The sequence below is a fragment of the Pelophylax lessonae genome (assembly GCF_965119305.1).
Source record: "Pelophylax lessonae genome assembly, chromosome: 9".
Classification (NCBI taxonomy): Eukaryota; Metazoa; Chordata; class Amphibia; order Anura; family Ranidae; genus Pelophylax; species Pelophylax lessonae.
In genome coordinates this window covers 47,939,014-47,958,187 of record NC_138776.1, presented here as the reverse complement: position 1 = coordinate 47,958,187, position 19,174 = coordinate 47,939,014, and the positions used below count along the sequence as shown (strand labels likewise).

General features: G+C 47.5%; 1 protein-coding gene across 1 annotated transcript in view; it reads left to right on the top strand.

Annotated features, from left to right (window-relative positions):
- GPAM (glycerol-3-phosphate acyltransferase, mitochondrial) overlaps positions 1 to 16,152 on the top strand; it is an 86,444-nt gene extending 70,292 nt beyond the window's left edge. Inside the window, exons 18-19 of the mRNA XM_082268372.1 lie at positions 11,174 to 11,232; positions 15,719 to 16,152. Of these exons, the coding sequence (XP_082124498.1) occupies positions 11,174 to 11,232; positions 15,719 to 15,835 (176 nt within the window). The 3' untranslated portion in view covers positions 15,836 to 16,152. The remainder of the gene's footprint in view (positions 1 to 11,173; positions 11,233 to 15,718) is intronic.
- Positions 16,153 to 19,174: the final 3,022 nt, after the last annotated feature.

Genomic DNA, 19,174 nt, shown 5'->3' with positions numbered 1-19,174 from the left:
TGGATAATTTAAAATTTTTAGATGGGCATGTTAGCGAACACAATATGTAGAGATCTGGGCAGTGGTAGAGACATAAATGCATACACACACCTACACAGGTTGAACTGGGTGGATAGGTGTCTTTATTCAACCTTACCAACTATGTGAGTAACTATGCAACTAACATCTTATAGAAGCTTTAACCATGTTAATGTCTTTTCAAATCTGCAGTTTTCACTTTCTGTTATTGGTTGACAACACTGTCCCTAACTCCCATTTGTGCTCCTGCATTGTCACCCTTATGCATGTTCCCCTTGCAGAGACCGCACGTGGCCCTTGCTGGCATTCATAGCTCAGGCATCTTTCACCATTGTCCCTATCAGAAAGCCAGTCTAGAGCTATGATGTGCAGCTGATGCTGAAAAAAAGTTGGGAAAAAGTTGAAAACAGGATTTTAGTATTAGAAACACAGAACACTGTTAAAATGTGCAGATTTTCTAAACTGCATTTCAACTCCAAATAATGCTTTCCAGACTTTTTTCTTTTCCTGAATTCCTTGGCGTGTTCTGTCTTTCTCTTTTCCTATTGATTTGCTGTGTCAGGGCTGCAGGAGGATAGGCCATAAATGCTTTTGGTTGCTTTATTTTACCTGAGTCTTTTTTTTTTTTTAATTGCTTCTTTCGATTTGCTTGTTACATCCTAAGGCTTTACTGACTGGTTCTTAAAGCAATATTTTTTTCTATGTTGACCATTTAATTTGACCCCTATGAAGCTTCAGAACAATCACTTGTTTATAGGATCTCCATGAATGCAACAGTCACATGTTAAAGAATTAAAAAAATTGTATACTCTGCTCCTCGGCTTGCCTGTAGTGACTAAGTGACTTCTAAGTGACTCCAATATTAGAGTGGCATGTACGTATCACAAAATATTGTGGATGTGTTTGGTATACAGGATTGGCTGAGGTGTAGAATCTCTTCCTTGCCTTATTTGTTCACTCCCCTCTCCCTTTGCCTTTTTTCTCTCCCTTGCCTTCTCTGTTTGTCTTCTCTTTCTCGCCTTGGCTTGTCTTCTCTCCGTTGCCTTGCCGGCATGCTGTTGCCTTGTTTTCTTCCACATTGCCTATCCCTCTCTCCCTTTGCTTTGCCTTGTTTCCCTCGCCTCCCTCTCCTCTCCCTCTCCTCTCCCTCGCCTCTCCCTCGCCTCTCCCTCGCCTCTCCCTCTCCTCTCCCTCTCCTCTCCCTGCCTCCCTCTCCTCTCCCTGCCTCCCTCTCCCTGCCTCCCTCTCCTCTCCCTGCCTCCCTCGCCTCCCTCTCCTCTCCCTGCCTCCCTCTCCTCTCCCTGCCTCCCTCTCCTCTCCCTGCCTCCCTCGCCTCTCCCTCGCCTCTCCCTGCCTCCCTCTCCTCTCCCTGCCTCCCTCGCCTCTCCCTCGCCTCCCTCGCCTCTCCCTCGCCTCTCCCTCGCCTCTCCCTCGCCTCTCCCTCGCCTCTCCCTCGCCTCTCCCTCGCCTCTCCCTCGCCTCTCCCTCGCCTCTCCCTCGCCTCTCCCTCTCCTCTCCCTCGCCTCTCCCTCGCCTCTCCCTCGCCTCTCCCTCGCCTCTCCCTCGCCTCCCTCTCCTCTCCCCTCGCCTCCCTCTCCCCTCGCTCGCCGCTCCCTCGCTTCTCCCCTGCCTCCCTCTCACTCGCCTCTCCTCCTCTCGCTCGCCTCCTCTCGCTCGCCTCCTCTCGCTCGCCTCCTCTCCTCCCCTCCTCTCCTCCCCTCGCTCGCCTCCTCTCCTCCTCTCCCTTGCCTCCTCTCCTCTCCTCCTCTCGCTCGCCTCCTCTCCTCTCCTCCTCTCGCTCGCCTCCTCTCCTCTCCTCTCCTCCTCTCGCTCTCCTCCTCTTGCTCGCCTCCTCTCCTCGCCTCCTCTCCTCGCCTCCTCTCCTCCTCTCGCTCGCCTCCTCTCGCTTGCCTCCTCTCCTCTTTCCCCTCTTCCCCTTCTCTTCCCTTCCCCTCCCTCTTCACTGGCTTCCTCTCGTTCCCTCTCCCCCTCCCACCTTGGACCTCCTTTCGTCCCCCCCCCCGGACCTCCTTTCGTCCCCCATGACCTCCTTTCGCCCCCCCGGGCTCCCTCCCCTCTCCTCCCTCTCCTCTCCTCCCTCCCCTCCCTCTCCTCTCCTCCCTCCCCTCTCTCGCCCATCCCTCGCCTCCCTCTCCTCTCCTCCCCCTTTGCTTTGCCTTGTTTCCCTCTCCTCTCCCTCACCTCCCTCGCCTCTCCTCTCCCTCGTCTCCCTCGCCTCTCCTCTCCCTCGCCTCTCCTCTCCCTCGCCTCTCCTCTCCCTCGCCTCTCCTCTCCCTCGCCTCTCCCTCGCCTCTCCTCTCCCTCGCCTCTCCTCTCCCTCGCCTCTCCTCTCCCTCGCCTCTCCTCTCCCTCGCCTCTCCTCTCCCTCGCCTCTCCTCTCCCTCGCCTCTCCTCTCCCTCCCCTCTCCTCTCCCTCCCCTCTCCCTCGCCTCCCCTCTCCCTCGCCTCCCCTCTCCTCTCCCTCCCCTCTCCCTCGCCTCCCCTCTCCCTCGCCTCCCCTCTCCCTCGCCTCCCCTCTCCCTCGCCTCCCCTCTCCCTCGCCTCCCCTCTCCCTCGCCTCTCTTCTCCCTCTCCTCTCCCTCGCCTCGCCTCTCCCTCGCCTCGCCTCTCCCTCGCCTCGCCTCTCCCTCGCCTCTCCTCTCCCTCGCCTCTCCTCTCCCTCGCCTCTCTCTCCTCTCCCTCGCCTCTCTCTCCTCTCCCTCGCCTCCCTCGCCTCTCCTCTCCCTCGCCTCTCCCTCGCCTCTCCTCTCCCTCGCCTCCCTTCTCCCTCGCCTCCCCTCTCCCTCGCCTCTCCTCTCCCTCGCCTCTCCTCTCCCTCGCCTCTCCTCTCCCTCGCCTCTCCTCTCCCTCGCCTCTCCTCTCCCTCGCCTCTCCTCTCCCTCGCCTCTCCTCTCCCTCGCCTCCCCTCTCCCTCGCCTCTCTCTCCTCTCCCTCGCCTCTCTCTCCTCTCCTCTCCCTCGCCTCTCTCTCCTCTCCCTCGCCTCCCTCTCCTCGACTCTCTCTCCTCGACCCTCTCTCCTCGACTCTCTCTCCTCGACTCTCTCTCCTCGACTCTCTCTCCTCGACTCCCTCTCCTCGACTCCCTCTCTCTCCTCGACTCCCTCTCTCTCCTCCTCTCCCTCTCCTCCCTCTCCTCCCTCTCCTCTCCCTCGCCTCCCTCTCCTCTCCCTCGCCTCCCTCTCCCTCGCCTCCCTCTCCTCTCCCTCTCCTCTCCCTCGCCTCCCTCTCCTCTCCCTCGCCTCCCTCTCCCTCGCCTCCCTCTCCTCTCCCTCTCCTCTGCTCTCCTCTCCCGGCCTCCCTCGCCTCTGCTCTCCTCTCCCGGCCTCCCTCGCCTCTGCTCTCCTCTCCCGGCCTCCCTCGCCTCTGCTCTCCTCTCCCGGCCTCCCTCGCCTCTGCTCTCCTCTCCCGGCCTCCCTCGCCTGCCTCTCCTCTCCCTGCCTCCCTCGCCTCCCTCTCCCCTCCCTCTCCTCTCCCCTCCCTCTCCCCTCCCTCTCCCCTCCCTCTCCCTCTCCTCCCTCGCCTCTCCCTCTCCTCCCTCGCCTCTCCCTCGCCTCCCTTTCCTCTCCTTCGCCTCTCCCTCGCCTCCCTCTCCTCTCCCTCGCCTCCCTCTCCTCTCCCTCGCCTCCCTAGCCTCTCCCTCGCCTCCCTAGCCTCTCCCTCGCCTCCCTAGCCTCTCCTCTCCTCTCCTTTGCCTCCCTCGCCTCTCTCCCTCGCCTCTCCCTCTCTCGCCTCTCTCTCTCCTCCCCCTCGCCTCCCTCTCTCTCTCCTCTCCCTCGCCTCCCTCTCTCCTCTCCCTCGCCTCCCTCTCTCTCTCCTCTCCCTCGCCTCCCTCTCTCTCTCCTCTCCCTCGCCTCCCTCTCTCTCTCCCCTCTTCCCCTTCTACTTCCTTTCTCTCTCCCCTCTCCACTGGCTTCCTCTGGTCCCCTCCCCCTGGACCTCCTTTCGTCCCCTCCCCCCGGACCTCCTTTCGTCCCCTCCCTCGCCCCTCCCCTCCCTCGCCTCTCCCCTCCCCCGCCTCCCTCTCCCTCCCCTCCCCCGCCTCCCTCTCCCTCCCCCGCCTCCCTCTCCCTCCCCTCCCCCGCCTCCCTCTCCCTCGCCTGCCTCTCCCTCCCCTCCCTCGCCTGCCTCTCCCTCCCTCTCTCCTCGCCTCCTCTCCTCTCCCCTCTTCCCATTCCCTTCTCTGTCCCCTCTCCCCGGACCTCCTTTCCTCCCGTCTCACCCCCCTGGGCCCCTCTTGTCCCCTCTTCCCCCCCGGGCCTCCTCTCGTCCCCTCGTTCACCCTCCCCCCCGGTCCTCCTCTCCCTCCCCTCCCTCGCCTGCCTCTCCCTCCCCTCCCTCGCCTGCCTCTCCCTCCCCTCCCTCGCCTGCCTCTCCCTCCCCTCCCTCGCCTGCCTCTCCCTCCCTCTCTCCTCTCCCCTCTTCCCATTCCCTTCTCTGTCCCCTCTCCCCGGACCTCCTTTCCTCCCCTCTCTCGCCTGCCCCTCCCTCTCCCTCGCCTCCCTCTCCCTCGCCTGCCTCTCCCTCGCCTCCCTCTCCCTCGCCTGCCTCTCCCTCGCCTGCCTCTCCCTCCCCTCCCTCGCCTGCCTCTCCCTCCCCTCCCTCGCCTGCCTCTCCCTCCCCTCCCTCGCCTGCCTCTCCCTCCCGTCCCTCGCCTGCCTCTCCCTCCCGTCCCTCGCCTGCCTCTCCCTCCCGTCCCTCGCCTGCCTCTCCCTCCCTCTCTCCTCGCCTCCTCTCCTCTCCCCTCTTCCCATTCCCTTCTCTGTCCCCTCTCCCCGGACCTCCTTTCCTCCCGTCTCACCCCCCTGGGCCCCTCTTGTCCCCTCTTCCCCCCCCCGGGGCCTCCTCTCGTCCCCTCGTTCACCCTCCCCCCCGGTCCTCCTCTCGTCCTCCCCCCCCCCCCCCCCCAAAATTACTGTTCAAAAGGGCCCTACTATTAGAGAATGTAAAATCCCAGAGTTGCATACATTTTCAAATAAGCAATTTACATATGATATGATAATCCCCTTATCGTTAATTTATATATTTACAACTCCTGTGGTAATGTTCAGGCTTCTGATGCCACATACTGATAGGCACCTCTGCAGAAATATAAATGATCTATTGTTTTATGTGGCTGCGCCTTCACTTTAGATGGTTATTGCTAAACACATGAAGAGGTCTGTAGCCCCTTTGCTCTGCTCTTGCATAGGCTTTAGTGATAAATAGTACAGTGTAAGTAATGACCAGTAAACTCATTTATTTTTCAGTCTGTACAGTTAGTACATTTTGTGAAATGTAGCCTTAAAAGTAATTTTCCATGTAACTTCCACATTTTCTTATGCTTGCTGTTCTGTATTCTAAGCAAGGCTGCCTCAGGTACTTTTTAACAAGGTTCTTAAACCATTACCGTGCATTACATAGATTAGAGACATACACTTTTTGGGGACAGAAAAAGTGATTGCAGTAGTAGGAGTGCCCAGTAGATGGCAGTGTTGTAGTTCTGGCTGTGGAGTTTTTATATAAGGCTCTTAGTTCTGTTCCCCGGAGCCCGCTCAGAGACGTCTTGTTATACAGCTGTCTGTACACTGATAGAGTCCTCCAGCTAGTCAGCTTTACTGAGTGACATTGTAAAATTGTTCTACTCGTCTCTGGAGTGGACTGCAGTGTCCTGGAGACAATGTTCTTTATTTTACTTTATATGGAACATTGACAGTATATTGGCAGACCTTTGCACAGGACATTGAACCATTAAAACCTTTACATAGCCCTGACATATTCAATAGTACTCTACAGAAAACACTGAGTCAGTCACATCAGCCTCCGCACCAGAGGAGCTTACCCTCTACTGTCCCCACCCCTGTCACATAGACACATTGTACCCTGCTGATTGCCTGCAGCCCCTTTTCAGCCATTTCTGGTCTACATACACTCCAGCGATGGCTGCATGGCATTTCTCAGGGTGGGTTTCCTGATGGTGACAACAGTGAGCCATGCCTGTCTAATGTGTGTTAAAGCAGCCACCTGTGTCAATGCAGGAGCACAGCTGGGAGACAAAGACAGAGCAATGTAGGCTTTATAACAGGAAGTGTCTGAGCTAGGAACGTCATGGCGGGATCACCAGTGCCACCTTCTGAGGTGCTTGTGCTAGAAGCCCACTACCTGACACCGGGTCTCGTACTAGCATTTAGGAGGTCGGAGGACACACTGGCTCCCAGTCATGAGATATGAGTATATATATATATATATATATATATATAGCGTGTGTGTATTTGTGTATGTGTATGTATGTATGTATATATATATATATATATATATATATATATATATATGTATGTATGTATGTATATATATATATATATATATATATAATGTATGTGTGTGTATATATTATGTATGTATATATATATATATATATATATGTTTGCCCACTTGCAAAGAAATGGTCTATAATATTTTTATCATAGGTGTTTTTTAAATGATAGACACAGAAGATAATCCAAAAATCCAGAAAAAGCACGATACAAATGTTAAAAATTGAGTGGCAGTTCAGTGAGTAAAATGGGCATTTGATCCCCTAAGTAAAACATGACTTGGTACTTGGTGGAGAAATCCTTGTTGGCAAGCACAAAGGTGAGACATTTTTTGTAGTTGGTTACCAGGTTTGCCCACATCTCAGGAGGGATTTTGGTCCACTCTTCTTTACAGATCTTTTATAAATCCTTAAGAGGTTTCTTGGCTGTCATTGGCAACTTGAAGTTTCAGCTCCCTCCCATAAATTTTCTATAGGATTAACCACTTCCCGCAAACTGACGTACCTGTACGTCGGTTTGCAGAAGTGGTTATGCCGGGATGTTCTGCAGCTGTAAGCATCGACCCGGTACCGTTTTTAGAGCCGGCAGTCAGCTTTCAGGAGATAATTATCCCAGCGAGCATGACGGGACTCCCCCCCCCCCCCCCCCCTTCCCCCTCAGCCCGGGTCTCCCGTCCCACCAGGCACATCCACCGGCTGGTTGAAGTCCCAAACAAAGGCAGATTCGGCTTTGATCAGGTCTCTGATGTAGTGACCTGGAAGCTACAGCACAACGTCACTTCTGGTTTACTCGGCTGCTAATGGCGCAGATTTTAAAAAACTCAGTATTCAAAAATGCCAATATTGGCGTTTTGAATACTTTGAAGTGCAGTGGACCCCAGAATGCCAGGTGTGTACGGCGTACGGACCTACAGCACTGCCTGCAGCTGGTAGGTCCGTACACTGTAGGGACCTAATTTCTCCCTCTTGTAAGCTCATGGTCACTTCAATGACCATGAACTTATAACCGAATTGTTCAGCAGACTCTGCTAAGCAATTCTGTGGCTGATTAGCGAATTAAAATCCGCTGATCGGTTATTAACCTAAAATGTGACTGCCCCCCCCCCCCTCCCCTCATTCTGCCACTTCCTTGTCCCCAGCCTCTCCACCTCTCTCCTGCTACCTGTCATCTAAAACTACTCTCCTTTCCTTTTCCCTTCTTCCCCCCAGCACTGATTCCCCCCAAACCTGATCAGACCCCCCCCCCCCCCGGCAAACCAGATACCCTGTAGCTACCTTTAGAAGCTGGCATTCCTCTTCTGCCACAGGCTTCTGGTGCTGCTGGGGCTTGGAGTGGATCAAAATATGTCGCCCCCTGCCTGTCCGGTCAACCCCCCTGTACCGGCCCCTGCACCACTGATCCATCCCTTCTGCTCCGTCAGCATCCTTCCCTTCCCCTCCCGTCGCCTGCAGCTGCTGACTGGCACTGAGCTTTAGTAGTAATTTAGCAGGAATTTGGTAAGTTATGTTGTGTTTATGTGCACTATTGAAGATTTAAGTGTATTTTTAGTGAAAATAGCGATATGATAAACATTTGCACCATTATTGTAGCACGTTTTTTTTTTCTACAGACCATATGCTTTCAGAAAATGTATGGTTTGAGGGGTCTTTTTTAAATTCTGAAACCTGTAAGTGAAAAATGGTAACCTCTGAAGTAAATTGTTTTTATTTACAGTTTTCGTACTTTCAGTTTTCACCATTTCACAAAAAGGTGTAATTTAAAATGTATAAATATTTATTAACTCAGTATAGGTTTAACTTTTATATTTAGTAGGAATTTTATACATTTTGCCATGTATGAATCCATCCAATTAATGATTTTAGTGTATTTTTAGCGAAAAATATTGGTTTGATAAGCATTTTCGCAAATATCGCGGTGCCTTTAAAATCAGTAGCACCTTTTTTTTATTCTACTGGCCATGTGCTTTTAGAAAATATATGGTTTGGGGGGTCTTTTACAAACTCTGAAAGCTGTAAGTGAAAAAGGAAAACCTCCAGATTTTTAGAGAAATTTTTGCGTACATCTGATTTTCAGGATTTCTCAAAAAGGCGCAATTTAAAATTTACCAATATTTAATTATTAACTCAATACAGGTTTAGCTTTTATATTTAGAAGGAACTTAGCAGAAATTGTGTATAATTTGCAGTGTTTATATCAGCTAATAATGATTTTAGTGCATTTTTATTGTAGGTATTGTTTTGGTAAACATTTGCGCAAATATCGCAGGGCCTTAAAAATCATTAGCACTTTCCATTTATTCCACTGGACCTTTTGTTTTAGAAAATGTATAGTTTAGGGGTCTTTTTAAAAACACTGAAAGTGAAAAATGAAAACCTCCACATTTGTTTATTTATAGTTTTGTGTACGTTCAGTATTCACCATTTCGCAAAAAGCTGCAATTTAAAATATATTTCTTATTTAATAACTCAATACAGGTTATGCTTTTAGAATTAGAAGTAATTTAGCAGGAATTTAGTAAAATTTGCTGTGTTTGTATCCGCTAATAATTTTAGTGTATTTTTAGCGAAAAATATTACTTTGGTAAACATTTGCGCAAATATCGTAGGGCCTTAAAAATCAGTAGCACCTTCCTTTTAATTCTACTGGTCCTATGCTTTCAGAAAATATTTGGTTTGGGGGGTCTTTAACAAACTCTGAAAGCTGTAAGAGAACAATGAAAACCTTCAGATTTTTAGAGAAATATGGTTATTTACATTTTTGCGTACGTTCAGTTTTCACCATTTTGCAAAAAGGCGTAATTTAAAAATTACAAATATTTGTTATTTATTAACTAAATACAGGTAAAGCTTTCACATTTAGTAGGAATTTAGCAGGAATTTTGTAAAATGCGCTTTGTTTATATCTGCTAAAAATAATTTTACAGATTTTTTAGCAAATGTATGGTTTTGATAAACATTTGCACAAATATCGCAGGGAGTTAAAATCAGTAGCACCTTCTTTTCAATCTACAGGTCATGTGCTTTCAGAAAATATATGGTTTGGGGGGGGGGGGGGGGGTGTTAAACTCTGAAAGCTGTAAGGAACAATGAAAACCAAATGAGAAATTTGGAGATTTCAATTTTTGTGTATGTTAGATTTTCACCATTTCGCAAAAATGCGCAATCTAAAATTTACACATAGTGGTTATTTATTAACTCAATACAGGTTAGCTTTTAAGTTTAGTAAGGATTTTGTAAAATGGGCTGGGTTTATATCTGCGAATAATGATTTTAATGTCTTTTTAGCAAAAATATTGTTTTGATAAACATTTGTGCAATTATCACTGTGCCCTAAAAACCATTAGTACCTTATTTGTACTCTGCTTGTCATTTGCTTTCAGAAAATATATGGTTTGGGGGGGGGGGGGGTCTTTAACAAACTCTGAAAGCTGTAAGGGAAAAATAAAAAAGCAATGGAAAATGTTCAAAAATGGCCTGGTCAGCTAAGTTTAAAAGTGGAGCACAGGGCCTGGCAGTTAGGATAAAAAGCCTTCTGTGTGCAGCAGCCTCCCTAGCACCCCCCTAATGCTTACCTGAGCCACCTATCTATCCAGCGATGTTCACAAGTCCCTTGGCCGTCCGGGACTCTCCTCCTGGTTGGCTGAAACACAGCAGCGGTGCCATTGGCTCCCGCTGCTTTCAATTAAAGTCAGTTAGCCGATCACGAGAGAGAGGGGGTGGGGTCGAACGACAGCTCTGTGTCTAAATGTACACAGGGAGCTGCAGCTGGGTTTGGGTGAATCCGTAGCAAACTGCCTGCTATGGGTGCACTCGATGGAAAGGAGGGGCCAGGGAACACAAAAAGGGGCCCGAGAAGAGTAGGTACTGGGCCACTCTGCTCAAAACCATTGTACAGAGGAGGTAAGTATAACATTTTTGTTATTTAAAAAAAAAAAGACTTTAAAATCACTTTAGGGTCTGGAGAAGGGCTAGGCCACTCCATGACCCTAATGTGCTTCTTCTTGAGCCACTCCTTTTTTGCCTTAGCAGTATGTATATTTGGGTCATTGTCATGCTGGAAGACCCATCCATGACCCATCTTCAGTGTTTTGGCTGAGGGAAGAAGGTTCTCATCCAAGATTTTACAATACATGACCAGTCCATTGGCCCCTCAATGCGGCAAAGTCGGCCTTTACCTTTAGCAGAGAAACCGCCCAAAGCATAATGTTTCCACCGCCGTGCTTGACTGTAGAGATGATGTTCTTAGGGTCAAAGTCAGCATTTTCTTCCTCATAGCGAGTCATGTTAACGCCAAAGAGCTCAATTTTGTTTTCATCTGACCACAGCACTTTTTCCCAATCCTTCTCTGAATCATTTAGATGTTCATTGGCAAACTTCAGAGACCAAAATTGAAGAATAATACTGATTATTAATTTAGAAATTGAAGAAAAAAAATATATATATATATATATTTTAGTTTTACTGTTTTGGGGTAGCTTTTCTTTGATACAAAAATATTCAGGAGGTATCTATTAACATCTATCATCAAATGAAAGCCCGATGTATCGTTAAAAAACAGCTCACCAATAAATGAGCTTCCGGGTGCCCGATCCACAGCCGTTTAACTGAGTGCATATGTAGAAAGATCAGTTGACGCGTTTCAGCCTATAAGGCCTTAGTCATAACTGTCTTTTGCCTAAAGGGAACTGAATTCGCCTAATAGGAATGTGTCTTGTTTATAATTTTCCTGCATGGAGACAGTCAGATGGTGTTTACCAGTAGAGTGATAATTCCTGGTCTGGATGAAGCTGATTTCATCATACACCGATCTATCCTTATACCTTGTCTTGGTTTTCTACCTTGCAGCTGAGAGCGCCACCTTCTGTCTTGCAAGAAATGCTGTGAAGACCTTTATAGACCTGGGGGTGAGTTTTATTGTATAAAAGCATTGCCAAAGCAAGTTTCTTTCTGTCTGTATTATTTTCTCTTACTCTCTTTTTCTATCCATTGTTTCCTGATTCTCTTTAGCTCTTGCTCTCTCTCTATTTCTCTTTCTCACTTTTTCTTCTTTTCTTTCTTTTCATCTCCGTTTTTCTTTCCATTTTTGTTCTAGCACTCTTTCTTGCCCTCCGTCCTTTCACTTTCTCTCATTTTCTCTATCTAGGTGTTTATCTCACTCTCTTGCTCTCTCCCACTTTTTTTTTTTTTTCTCTTTCCTTCCTTCCTTCTTTTTCTTAAGGGCTCTTTCACACAGGCGGTCCGATCAGGTCCACCTGTCAGTTTTTTAGGCGGATCCCCATTCAGCCCTATGGAGCAGCGGATGTCAGCGGTGACATGTCTGCTCACACCCGCTGCCATCCGCATCCGATCCTGTCCATGAAATCCGGACGGATGGAAACCCTATTTTCCATCCGTCCTGGGGATCGGATCGGACGGGATCGGATGAGAGTGGACAGGCGGTCCGCTCTCATCAGATTCCCCATAGAGAGCAGCGGGGGCTGTGACACCTCCCTCTCTGCACTGCAAGCGGAGAGGGAGCAGTCATCCGCCTGGCTCAGCGGGGATCGCGGATTGATCCCCACTGAGCAGCATGGATCCGCCTACAGAGGCGGACCGTGTGAAAGAGCCCTAACTCTATTTATCTTTTTTTTTTTCCTCCTACCGTATATACTCGAGTATAAGCAAACCCGAAAATAAACAGAGGCACCTAATTTTACCACAAAAAAACTGGGAAAACGTATTGAATCGAGTATAAGCCTAGGGTGGGAAATGCAGCAGCTACTGGACTCAACTGGACCACCACGAGACCCAGAACAGGGGCTGCGGACATGGTACAGGAGATGCAGGGCTGTGGGCATGGTACAGGCATGGTATAAGAGATGGTTCAGGCATGGCACAGATGGTACAGGCATGACACAGATATGGCACAGATGGTACAGGCATGACACAGATATGGCACAGATGGTACAGGCATGACACAGATGGTACAGGAGATGCAGTGCTGCGGGCATGGTACAGGAGAATTTCCTGTACCATGCCCGCAGCACTGCCTCTCCTGAGAAGATGCAGGAGCTGCGGAGGAGTCTCACTTACCTTTCCGCCCTACATTTAAAAATGGCGCCGCCTGGCACCAACACATCGCCGCGCATGCGCTGTCTGCCAAGGAATAGCCGAATGTGTACGGGCTTTCCCGAGCGGCGCATGCGCACGGACTGGGGAAAAGGTAAGTAAGTAAATACATGCTGAAAAACTCGGCTTATACTCGAGTATATACGGTATATTTTTTTCTTTATCTTTTTTTTTTTCCTCTCTTTTCTCCTTCCCATTTTTCATTTTCTCTAACTACCTTTTTATCTCTCTCTTCTGTACTTTTTATCATTCTTTTTCTCTAGTTTTTCTCTTGCTCTCATTTTCTCTTTCGCTCTTTTCCCCTTGCGCTCGCTCTCTCTCGTTTTTATCCTACTCTTTTTTTTTTTTTTTTTTTTTCTTTCTTTTTTATTCTTCTTTTCTATTATTTTTCTCTAGCTTTCTTTTTCCTTCTCTCCCATTTTCTTCTTTCTTTTTATTCATTCTTTTCTCTTATTCTTTTTCTCTAGCTTTCTTTCTCTTTCCCTTTCTCCCACTAGCTCCTTCTCTCTTTTTTGCTCTCTCTTCTTTTTCTCTTTATCTCTCTATCTTTTTCTTCCTCTCTTTCTTTTAGTCTTTCTTACTCTCCCGTTTTCCTGTCTTCCCATTTATCTATCGCTATCCCCTTTGGCAAAGGGCTGTAGTCTTGTCGGGGCTCTTGTACTTCTGTTGTCTTTTTGTGTCCATTTTACATACAAACATCTCTTAGAGGAATTCTTTTATAGTTGCTCTCCATCTCACTTCAATTAGAGAATTTCCAGCTGTTGTCCATTTGCAGCCATCGGCAAGCTGGTCCATTGTAGGCTGGCGGCCTGTTCTTTGTAAATCCAATTCCTTTGAACAGCGTTGCCCCAGGATCACTTCTTCTGCTGTTTTGTGTGTTCTATTTTTTTTTTCAAACTTTAAAAGAGATGTATGTCTTGCCATCTAAGAGTGGGAGCCCTTGTACGTTCTCATACCCCGGTGATTTGGTGTGTATCATGCCAGGGCTAAGTGCTGTCTGTACACCGCAGGAAAACAAGGCAGGGTTGTGCAGAATGAAAGCAGCGCCTCCCTGTATGAGCGGAGCTGGAGAGCTTTGAACGCTGCAATCACACTGTGATGGGCCGGAGCGGCAGATTTCTGCGTTTGTATCTTCTCGTTTTATTTCAGATTCTTTATTCAGTAACAAACCTACCTGGGGTGGCATTGTCTGTGAACCATAGAAATCTATTTGTATATACATGAATGTAAATTCAATACCTTTTAGTGCATACAAGGCAAAATAGGGAAGAGGTAAACCCCATGTGTGTGTGGGGTCTGTGTCCCATTGTTGACATTTTCCTTCAAATCCTGTTCTGGATTTACAACAGGATGTGAGAAAAACATTTCTCCAAAGTGAAAGAGATTTCTTTATATTACACACTAGGACAGGTGTCCCCATTGGAAGCTTTCTCCTTACTTCCTGCTCAGGTGACAGCAGTAAAGCTTTAAATTTCCCATCACTTTCTGTTCTGGTAACAATGGTCATCAGGACAAATAGAGAGGGTGAATCTCCCTAGAGGGGACACGGGCAGAAATAACCTGTTGGGGTTTTTAACCCTACAAAATAAAAAGACAGTTTTTTCTTTAGTGCACTTTTAAACTGAACTCCAACATCTCCTCCAGTCTTGCACAGTTGTACCGGCTCCTCTCCTGGACTGGAATGGGTTACTTTGATTTCACTGCACACTGCAAGCTTCTCACAATGTGCATTAGAAGCTGCAGAAAGTTAGATAAAGCCCGCCTCATTCCTTGGCTGGGGGGCATCCAGCATCATCAAGTCCTAGAGTTATCATGTGTGCTGAACTTGTTGCACTCCAGCTTTTGCGGAACTACAAGTTCCATCATGCCTCTCCCTTTGGGATTCATGCTTGGAACAGTCAGCTGCTTGCAATGCCTCATGGGACTTGTAGTTTTTGTAACAGCTGGAGGGCCAGAGGTTGAACACCCATGACGTAGATGATGCCATCAGTCTGTTGTGGAGATGACGAAGCATTTCCTCAGGCCCCGTTCACACTGGGGCGATCCGACTTCCCGGGGCGACCTCACAGGTCGTGGCGTGCTGCTCGCACCGCAACCTCGGAGCGGCCGGCACGGACTTCATAACATTGAAGTCAATGCAGGTCGCTCCAGGTCGCCCCAAAGAAGCTCCGGACCCTTTTTCTAAGTCGGAGCGACTTGTGTCGCTCCTATTAGAACGGGTCCACAGCTTCTGTATGCCAGGCGACCTGTCAGGCGACCAGGTCACCTGACAGGTCGCCCCAGTGTGAACGGGGGCTCAGTCTCCTCTCCTGCAGTGATCAGACATGTACATTGTAACTTTGTAGCAAGTCACAAAAGAAGAGACTTCAGCAGGGGGTTGGGCTGTGTCAGACTTTTTTAAACAGAGGCACCGGGATTGACATGATTGTGTTATCTCTGAGCCGGTGTGCTATCAAATTACCGCTTCCATCAGATCGCGTAACAGAAGTGACGTGCCGACCAAAAAATACATACTGCGCATGCGCTATGCATTCCTTGGCGCTATGCATTCCAAACACTTCATGATCTGACGGGTAGCGGTAATCTGATAGAAAACACATGCGGACATCTTACTACACCCAGCTACGTCTTGAATTTCAGAGTAATTTTAGCAATAAAGTGAGCGTATATAATTAAATATGGTATACTGACATCTGTGATGCTGTTTTGATGATACATTTTGAAAGAAGCTGGACGCCAGCAGTAGGAAGGTGGCAGAGGCCATGTTGGTACACCCTGCACTGCTCAACGCTAAACCTTTAGACTTTCAAAATGAAACATTCAAACCGCATCACAGATATCAATATACTATATTTATTTATATACGCTCAATTTATTGCTAAAATTACTCTGAAATTCAAGACGTAGCTGGGTGTAGTAAGATTTCCGCATGGGTGTTCTATCAGATTGCCGCTACCCGTCAGATCATGAAGTGTTTGGAACGCATAGCGCCGAGGAACGCATACTGGAACGCATAGCGCATGCGCAGTAAGTATCTTTTGGTCGGAACATCACTTCGATGCACGATCTGACGGGTATTGGTAATGTGATAGAACACTGGCATCTCAGTCCAGGAAGTAGATGGCAACCGTGGATGGTGCCTGAACAAAGATGGCACGTCCTTTTGGAGAGGAAAGAAGATGAAGGCTTTGTCAGAGGGACCTAAAATTGTCATAGAACGGCTATAATAAAAATCTAAGCATTTTCTTAACTCACAGACTCTCCCTCTCCCTTTCTCTGAAGGTGTTCCAGGCCTGCAAGGAAAACCGTGATAACATTCTAGAACTAAGCAGCACGTTCCTACCTCAGTGTAACCGCCAAAAGCTTCTGGAGTACATTGTAAGCTTTATGGCTCTGTAGATGCTCGGAGATCGGCCGCCATCACTCACCCACGCCTTGGCTGTACTACCCTCCAACCTGGCACCATTGCTGCATTTTATGCACTGACAAAAGAAAAGTGCCTACTACACATGAAAACCAACTTCCAGCAACTCTACTGTGACAATTCAACATATGGAACGTCTTTTTATATAACAAAGTCACAAACTGCGGATTATGTCGAAGACTTGTCTTCTTTTTGTTTTTTTTTAAAGACTATTTATAGACATTGCTGCCAGTCGCACATAAAATGGCAAAATCTGAGGATTTTGAGTTCTTTTTTTTTTTTTTTTGCCATATGTTATTAAGGTCTTTGCGTCTCTGGTACTTCACTTTTTCTCCCCTTATCAGTTTCTCAGTATGTTATTTCCTTGGTCTGCAGTTGATTTTTTTTTTTTCGGCCCGTTTTTCATGTAGTGTCATTTGGATATGACACAAGAGAAGTCAGCGTTCATCTTGTGTTGCAATTTGTGGTCTTTTGTTTTGTCGTTTCTTTCTGTTCTTTGTGCCACCCTTCCTATATACATTCTGGGGGTGAGATGCCACCCTTCATATATACATCCTGGGGGTTAGATGCCACCCTTCATATATACATCCTGGGGGTAAGATGCCAGCCTCCATATATACATCCTGGGGGTTAGATGCCACCCTTCCTATATACATTCTGGGGGTGAGATGCCACCCTTCATATATACATCCTGGGGGTTAGATGCCACCCTTCATATATACATCCTGGGGGTAAGATGCCCGCCTCCATATATACATCCTGGGGGTAAGATGCCACCCTTCATTTATGCATCCTGGGGTAAGATGCCAGCCTCCATATATACATCCTCGGGATAAGATGCCACCCTTCATATATACATCCTGGGGGTGAGATGCCACCCTTAATAAATACATACTGGGGATAAGATGCCACCTTTCATATATACATACTGGGGGTAGAATGCCACCCTTCCTATATACATACTGGGGGTAGAATGCCACCCTTCCTATATACATCCTGGGGGTAGAATGCCACCCTTCCTATATACATCCTGGGGGTGAGATGCCAACTTTCATATATACATCCTGGGGGTAAGATGCCACCCTTCATATATACATCCTGTGGGTAAGATGCTACCCTTCATATATATACATCTTGTGGGTAAGATGCCACCCTTCATATATACATCCTGGGAGACGAATGCCTCTCTTCATATATTCATCCCAGGTGTAAGAAAGTACAGTCATGTCTCCAACAGCCAATGAGATTTAAAGTAGATATAAATCTGAACTAAGTGGCATTTGCATACGGTTTTCACCCCCCCCCTTTTTTTTTTTTTCTATTCTTTTTTCTACTTCTGGCTTTAACTTCTTGCTTCATATCACCTTCAGCCTTTGTCAGCCACTTTCTGTCTACGTGCACTCGCCCCAGGGTCAGCTGCAAATTATTACTTTGGACAACGTAGGAGCACAACTAGGAGACAGTTGTCACCTTAAAACAGAAAGTGCCTCAACAGGAACCTTTATGGCAGGTTTACCAGGCTTTATTATAATAGAAGCTGCAGATTTATAAAGATTTAAATCAACACCTTTTGAAATGGCATTACCATGATACATCTTATATGAGATTTAGGTAATTGAGTTCTGATCTACTTTAAGCTTTTATGCTGTGTGTTGGCAGTTGGTTGGTACCAGCAGCTTTGCTCTAGAATTCATGCATTGTTTTTTTTTATGAAGGTCGTTTATTTCAGTCTATTGGATGTAGTTTAGAGGCTAGTTGGACCCACAATATAATTGATATATATATATGAATCCAGTGTAATTGATATTTAGCTCAAGTTTCCTAAAATTCAAGATGGCGCCATTATTCTTGTTGACCAGTGGGGACCTCCAGTATTGAATCTTTGTACCTAGGCTTGGTCATTGGTCTGAGATGCTTTTCAGATTATAATATGTATCTCCTTTTGCATATCTTTTAAAACTGTTATTTTGCATGTTACAGATTTTCATCTAATACGTCTCCAGCCGGTCCCCTACAAACTAATAATATTATGAGGTGCCTGGACCGGGCACAGTAGAATGTTCTCAGAGTGACTAGCAAGTACTAGAATTTGAGGTTTTAGAATAAATCATTTTGTTCCCATCTATTTGAGAGACACATGAGATCTGTAACCATTGGGTTATAAGTCTTGGACACTGGCAAAAAAAAAAAAATAAAAAATCTATAGGACAGCCCAGGATAAAACCCCTCCTATGTAGACAATCGGCAGGCAGATTTCCTCAGCTGGAAGTACCTGGATCCCAGGGAGTGTTCCCTACACCTACTGGTGTTCTATGTCCCGTGTCACTGGTGGGGGACATCGGATGGTGTGTTATTGAACCTGGAAACCAACTGGAGAGGTTTGCATCCAGATACATGGATCCAGTGGATGCTTTGGTGGCCTTGTTTGATGAGTACACTCTGATCTATTTCTGTCCTCTCCTGAAGCGTATCTGCTTTGCAAGATCAAGATAGAGGGCATTCTGGTGATCCTCATTGCTCGGGAATGGCCCAGGTAACAGTGGTATCCAAACTTGGTAGGACTCCTGACAGATGCTCTAAAGCAGGCATGTCCAACCTGCGGCCCAGAACCCCAGGCAATGCGGCCCACTGCCTCCTGACAATTTTTTTTTTGCTGGGGAGAAAGGAAGTCGGGTCGGGGGCATGGCCACAGCAGCTGCCAACTAACGGTAGGCAGAGGCTGCCTCAGAGGGGGGGGGGGAGCATGTGAAGTGTTTCTGACTCCTACCACCATGACCCCTTTAGATCACTGAAGTGGTCATGGTGGTTAGAGTGTTCCTTTATTATCGTTCAGAAAAAGCCAACCTCTGTATACTGATTCCATTTAATTTGATCATCCTCTAGTTGTGTTAAATTAGTGCGGAGGGCATGGCGGCGCGGGAAGGGCGCAGAGGCATTTTATTACTTATATACCTTAACTATAGTATATATTTTATATGCGGCCTGAGAAATTTCTCTACACTCAATGTGGCCCAGAGAGGCCAAATGGTTGGACACCCATGCTCTAAAGGTACTGCCAGATCCTCAGGATTTTCTGTCCCAAAGACCAAATGCCATTTTGCTTCACGGTCACTGGCTTTTAATTTCATGGCTGTTTAAGCCTTGGTTTGAAGGGATAGGGGCACATCTCAGTCTGTGATTACTACAATGCTTTAGGCTGTGAAGTAAACTTTCCATAAGGTTAAGAAATGGAAGGCATACTTCACATGGTGAGAATGTTCAAAGCTTCCACCCCAGGAGGTTCCCTTTGGAATGTATCCTTTCTTTTGGTTTGG